General features: G+C 47.8%; 1 protein-coding gene across 2 annotated transcripts in view; it reads left to right on the top strand.

Annotated features, from left to right (window-relative positions):
* The first annotated feature begins 1,396 nt into the window (after nucleotides 1-1,396).
* Nucleotides 1,397-6,459, top strand: part of LOC149302759 (AT-rich interactive domain-containing protein 2-like) — a 34,920-nt gene continuing 29,857 nt past the window's right edge. For both annotated transcript variants that reach the window (XM_089482105.1, XM_089482106.1), the window contains exons 1-3: nucleotides 1,397-1,488; nucleotides 3,093-3,186; nucleotides 4,202-4,299. In XM_089482105.1, the coding sequence (XP_089338231.1) occupies nucleotides 1,397-1,488; nucleotides 3,093-3,186; nucleotides 4,202-4,299 (284 nt within the window). The remainder of the gene's footprint in view (nucleotides 1,489-3,092; nucleotides 3,187-4,201; nucleotides 4,300-6,459) is intronic.

Here is a 6,459-nt window from a genome sequence, read left to right as displayed (position 1 = left end):
CTTTAAATTAACATGCTCGCCACCAAAGGCTTGGGATTGTAAGAAGGATTGTAAGAAACAGTGTACACAGCAACCACACCGAGCCCGATAACTCCCTCAAATACAAACACCACGCGTCAACTGGGATCTCTGTTTATGGAAATAACCCCGCCAAAAAAAAAGTTAAGTAAGGCTTCGTATCTACATTGCCACAGGGTCCAGTAAACATACGCCAGGAAACCGAACCCGCACGTGTGAAATACGTTGGCCCTGTGTTTGCATTAAGTAGATAAAACTTCAACAGAAAGCTCCCAGCGCACAGTGACGCCTACGTAAAAATAAAAAAAGTTCGGGTTTTGCATTTTGCCACGATCCCTAAGGTAGTCCCCAACGGTCGGTTTCATGTTGTTGCTGTCTGCTTCGCTTACCAGCACTTGCGTCACTTTGCACACCGTCCCTACGCTGCTCAGAGCAGCTTCACTTCTATCTCCTATTGTTCCCTGCCGCGCGCGCGTTGCGGACCTGGAAGCCTGCGCGAGCACGGTGCCCCTAGCCAGGCTCTCGGGCGCGAGCACGCTGCCTTCCCTCTCCCTCGCCGGGGTGGTGCGCGCGCGGCATGTTCCAGGAGCGCGCGAAGCTCGCTGCGAGGTGCAGGCCTTACTTGTAGTTCTCGCGGCCGGCGCAAAGGGGTCGCTGTTCTGCGCTTTCTGTCCCCCTCACCAGCAGCAGGAGCAGCAGTGGCCGCCGCTGCGGCCTGAGATCTTTTTGTCTGTGAGGTAGAGTGAGGAGCGGTGAATTCCGCGGCCGCTGTACTCGGCAGTCCCCTGCGCGGGTACATCAGCGAAAGGGCCCCGGCAGGGGGGAAATCCGGAACGGACTGCCACCGCCATCACGGACGTTAGCACCCACGGACCGGGGCCGCCGGCATAAGGCAGTTACACAAAGGGAGATAGGGAGCCCGTAGCGGCCCGGCACCAACATGCTCCGTGTCAGACAGGAACCGGCCGGCCGCCCGTGCTGAAGGTGGCGGAGACAGACAAACGAGGAGCAGCTTGCCAACCCCGGCCAGGCCGTCGCTGCTCGCCGCCGCCAATCCACTTGTCGACGCTCTCTGTTTCCCCCCCCCTTTCTTGTGTTCGTTGCTGTTTCCCGCGGCCTCCTCTACCTGAACTTTTCCCATCTCTTGGTGTACTGGGCTTGCCGGACCCCCGTGTCCTCCCAGCACCTCCTGTGCGGTCCATGAGCGGGCTGCCTGCTCTCCTGAGAGCCAAGGAGCGGGAGGCCGACACCCCTGGCCTCAGAGCTGCTCCCTGTAAATAAGTGGGTATCCGGAGATCTCCACACCGATATCACTAATCGGTTATCTGAGGACAGCCCCGGGATCAGCTCTGTCCTCTGTGGACCTGAATCACGAAACATGTCTAACTCGACGGTCAAGTGTGAACCGAATCACCGGAGGAAGGGGCTGGCTTTTCTGGACGAGCTGCGGCAGTTCCACGAGAGTAGAGGGTGAGCTGAGCTGGGAGAAAGCTGCACATGCACCGGGACTCTATCACATGGGGGAGGGGAGCTGGACCTCACCGTGTTATTATACGGAGGGGGGTGGAATCCCGCTCACGCACGGTCTACACTCATTCTGTAGGGGTTAATCCACGCACACAAGCCTGTTGATCTAAGGGACCTGCATATACTTTGCCCTGGAGTTGTGAACGGGTCCTAAAAGAAATAGCATAACACGTACGCTCTATTAATTATTTGGCTGGTGATGCCAAACAGATAAGCACCAAAATGTCCCTCCCCCCAAAGGAATATGTCCTACACACATAATGCCTGATCTTATTTACATCAATAGTGTGAGGGGAATCCCAGGATGCAACTATGAAAACACTTCTTACATTGACATGGATACCTTGCCTGTATCCTCTCATGCTATAACCAACTAGGATGTAACCATTGTAGCCCTGTGGCATGTAAATAGTTTTGGGGTGGGAATAAACTGGGCCCCATGCATAGACCCCATTCAAAACTTTTTCATCCTCGCCCTTTGAGATGCATTTAATCCATGCATGGCACTTATATAGGCCTTTACCATCTCCCTTTGGTGGCTGTCCCATTTGTGAAAGAAATGTACATGCGGATCCCCCCATTTTTTGTTTAGTAGGAAAAATAAACATTAACTCACACGTTAACTTCATTTACCTTTAGTTCGCCAATGTGCATCCAGTTCTCTGTAGCGTAACTATTTTCATTATGATTTTACTCTGACATTTGTTCTGTTTTGTTCCTTGTTCAATGATTTATTCTTTTCTATATCCCATATGGGCTCACGCCATATACCGATGTTTCACGTATGGTAGCGCATATTTTTGGCCAAGGAACCATATCTGTCAACAGTTACTGTTGGTTAACTTTATTGCTAAGGTCCTGGTCAGTCTTTAAGGTACTCTTTACCAAAGCCTAGCATATAATGTCCTCCAAGGATATGCCAAACCTGGGGAGCATGGCCTTTTACCATCAGCTCTTGGCAGGGAACTCCAAGGGTTTAGCAGGTCCTCTTTGTACTGCAGCCAAAGCATTATGTCATATATAGGTCATCTGAGAGGTGTTATGGAGGATGGAATGGCCTTAATATATTTAGTGTTAGCCACCTCTTTCTTCTTCACATCGCTCCCCAGCTTCAGGTAGTATGTTGAGTAACATAAAGTACAGAAATGAACAAATATACTCGGGCGCATCCAGCTAAGTGTAGCATCCATAGCATTCCATGTGCTTCAAGTGCTTCCACTGGCATTCTTCTAGGGTAGGTCCTGCTGAAATCCACATTCTGCCCATTACAGCACATCTGTAACCCCCATGTGCCTGGTCACTACTAAAAACACTGGGTAAGGCTTCCATACAAACTAAATGCTATGACGTCCGGACAATCATTTAGTATGTCACATTAAGGGGATACTAAGTCCTTTATATGTATAAGTAACAGTTAATGTTGTTTTTAATTCTTTAACCCCTTTATAAGGTCCGTAACTGTGTCTGAACAGGTGTTTGCTTTGGCTATGTAAGGGTGGCAGCAGCAGCAGGCCTTTACCCTCTCTTTATGTCGGGTGTCTCAGCAGGTCACGCTTCAGGAAACTACCCGCCGTTGGGGGCAGAGAGCTCGACCTGCACTCCCTCTACACGAGAGTCACCACTTTGGGAGGATTTGCCAAGGTGAGGGGCACATAGTTGTTCTTATTTGTGTGCGCATTGTGGGCTGAAGCCATGCCCTGTACCCGTTTGGATTTTGTCTGCCTTCGTGTATTCGCACAAATACCGCTACAGGTTAGAAGTCTGTTTACATATAGCTTCCCGGTAAAAGCCAGTGTATGATCCTTAGCTGCGTGTGTGAAGCGTGGTGCACCACTGACCCTAAAGTGTGAAAAAATGCCTGGGAAATACTCCATCGGCTAGCTGCGTGTGCCTGCTTTCCAGCCTGGGGCTGGAATCATGGAAAGGCCCCGGATTTGGGGCCTGGTCATACAGTCGAAGTTTCGACGGGCCCCGCTAGTTTTGGATGAGGATAGCTGCAGCCCTGATGAATGCTGCTACCGGGGGGCTGTCCTGTGTGTGTTTGTGGTGTGACGATCAGGTGTAAATGGGGGTTCTAAGGACCCCCGATCCGTATCAGCCCTCCCCTGCCTTCCTCCTGCACGGCCCGGCGCACAGAGCTCTCATACTGAGCACTTTCTCAGCGAGTCAAAATTAGCGGGGAAAGCCTTCACATCGGTGATCGTCCTAAAAGCTCGAAGCCTGCCCGGGCGGCCTCGCGCTAACCCCTCCCTGCCATGTTTCCCGAGCACAGTGGGGGAGATGACATAAACAGCTCGGGCTGGCATCAATAGCCATCTTGGGTCTCAGTCGTTAGGGAGAAAATAAAGGTACGAAGAAAAGAATAATAAAAGGCGACGGCGATTACTGTTACAGTAACGTTAGCCGGGCGGGAGAGCGCTCCGTGTACTGCCCCCTCCCCCCGGCGCTTCAGGGCTTCCCTCCCTATCCCTGCACTTTACTCGGCTTCAGAGAGGCACCGGGGACAGGGCGAGCGCTGTCATCTATAGGGATATACGGCCTTATGTGATTAGAGTATTGTGTGTTTAGATTGTACAGAGCCATATGCACAGTCACAGCGCTGATGCTGCTTGTTACTCTTTGAAAGGTGCGATAATTGTACGTGTTTGTCTCTAAGGTATCCGAAAAGAACCAGTGGGGTGAGATAGCGGAGGATTTTAACTTCCCGAGAGGTTGTGCAAACGCTGCGTTCGCTTTGAAACAGTATTATTTACGGTAAGTGGCAGCATTTTCAATATGATAAATGGGTCAGTATTCCTCCTTAAGTAAAGTCATTTCTTCTTTATACAATAGAGTGCAGCAAAGCCCCTGTTTATTTGGTAGCCTTTTTATAGTTAATTTAATGCTTCATGATTAATGTTTGCTTTTGCTACTTGTTTTAAAGACTGACTGTATATTACAAATTGTGTAGAAAACGGTATACTGTGTTGTACGTAGTGTGTGTGTATATATATATATATGTATGTATATATATAGATATATATATAAAAGCACATTTGGATGGACCATATAATTGTATTTGTATACAATATGCATGTTTGCTTATCTATCCCCAAATTTGCTTTTATTCAATACTGTATGAGACAAGTGTGCCGTTTAGTTGAAAAGCCTAAAAAAAAAAGAAACGCAAAAGGTCTATAATGTCAGCAGGGGATTGTCGGAGTCATTCCTCGAACACTTTTGGGTTTAGGAATATGTTTTGTCGAATGACTTTATGCTAGTTTCATGAAATTTTACTGGAGCGTGTTTTCTGCATTGATTTCTCTTCTGCGATGTCCGTGTGAAGTTCAGTCCTGGATCACTTAGTGTGTTTATGGTGTGAGTTATCCGCACGGTGTTTTTAGAACGCCGCTATTACTGGCTGGGGAAGCTCTGGAATTGCTTACACTCTCTCGCTATTGGCTGCTCTAGGTGGACTAAACATGTGAGGTCGTAGCATTTCTAGAACTACGTGAACAGACTGTTTCATAAAACTTTAACGGCTTCTCTCCTGTTTTTGCAGATTTAATTTTTTTTCCTTGTATTTTCCTTGTATTTTCCTTGTATACATTGGCACCATCAAAAAGATAATTAGGTACTTGTTTGAGTTCATTGGCCAAACGATACAAAAGAACTTTATTTTGTTAAACAGGTTTTTCCTACTGTATGGAATCTCTGTATCATTGTTTTTAGTAAATCAGTACGTGCTCTCATATCACTATTTTAGTGAAGCTTAAGATCACAGTAATTAAGGCTCAGGTAATAAATATGAAGATGGGAAATTTTGTATTTTTTCCATTTAAGTGCTGTAAGTGGACCTGGATAAAAAATGATTGAATCTATAAATGCAAATGCTTAGGTTCTTGTTTTAAATTTGTTTGCTTTTTTTTTGCTGTAGGGCAGAACAGTGGATTGATGCTGTATAAACGTTGGCAAAACGGCCAAGAGTACCATTTCATAAAAATTTTTTGTCATGGTTTAGATCAGGGCTTGACAAATTTGTTTTGAATCTAGGAGCCAGCTAAAAAAAGTTAGGAGCCAGGATTTTTTTTAAACTAACAAGGTTTTCAAGGACAAAAATTAACGATGTCCCAAGGGAATCCCCCACTCCCTTAAATATAGGCCCATTGGACGCCCCTGACCTAGGCGGCAGGACAAAATTCTGTCGTCATGGCCATTGGCGAGCCCTGGTTTAGATACTGTTTTTCACATACAGTTTGCTGTAAATGAATCTGCTGTTCGTTCTAAATCATTCAGCGTATTCAGATTTACTGATAATATATATTGAAAAGGAGCACCATCTTTGTGGCCACTTTAACTTTAAACACCATGTGGCCTCTGAAGATTGTTGATGTGTCCCTCAGCATTACTGGCTCCTGAACAGGGCCTGCCCTACCGTGGAGCAGAGTGGGGCAATTGCTCCAGGCGGCACTTTTAAAGGGGTGGCACTTTGCCTTTTTTTTTTTTTTTAGCGGAAGAGAGAGAGGGTGCCGAGTGGTTTTCGCTTACCAAGTTGTCAGTTCCCACTCGGCGCCCCTCTCTCTCCTCTGCGAGCCCTCTCGCTCGGTCTCGGTGCCGGCTTGTAATGCTGAGCACCGGAAGATGATGTCATTTCCGGCACTCAGCATTACAAGCCGGCACCGAGACCAAGCAGGGAGACTCGCCGCAGGACTGCTGAAAGGTAAGTACAAAGGGGGGAGGGAGGGAGAGTAAGGGTAGATAATAGGGAAGGAGGGAGAGTAAGGGTAGATAATAGGGAGGGAGGGGCGGCATTTTAAACTTCGCCCCAGGCGGCATTTTGACATGGGCCGGCCCTGCTCCTGAAGTGATGTTACTGCTGAGTTCCAACTCTGTGGGCAAAACATTAGGAAGGTGCATGCAGACATTGCGGCTTGA

This window comes from Sceloporus occidentalis, unplaced genomic scaffold, assembly GCF_023333645.1.
Source record: "Sceloporus occidentalis isolate IW3139 unplaced genomic scaffold, rSceOcc1.0.p SCAF_17, whole genome shotgun sequence".
Classification (NCBI taxonomy): Eukaryota; Metazoa; Chordata; class Lepidosauria; order Squamata; family Phrynosomatidae; genus Sceloporus; species Sceloporus occidentalis.
The sequence above is the reverse complement of the archived record's forward strand: the minus strand, read 5'-3'. Positions and strand labels throughout refer to the sequence as shown.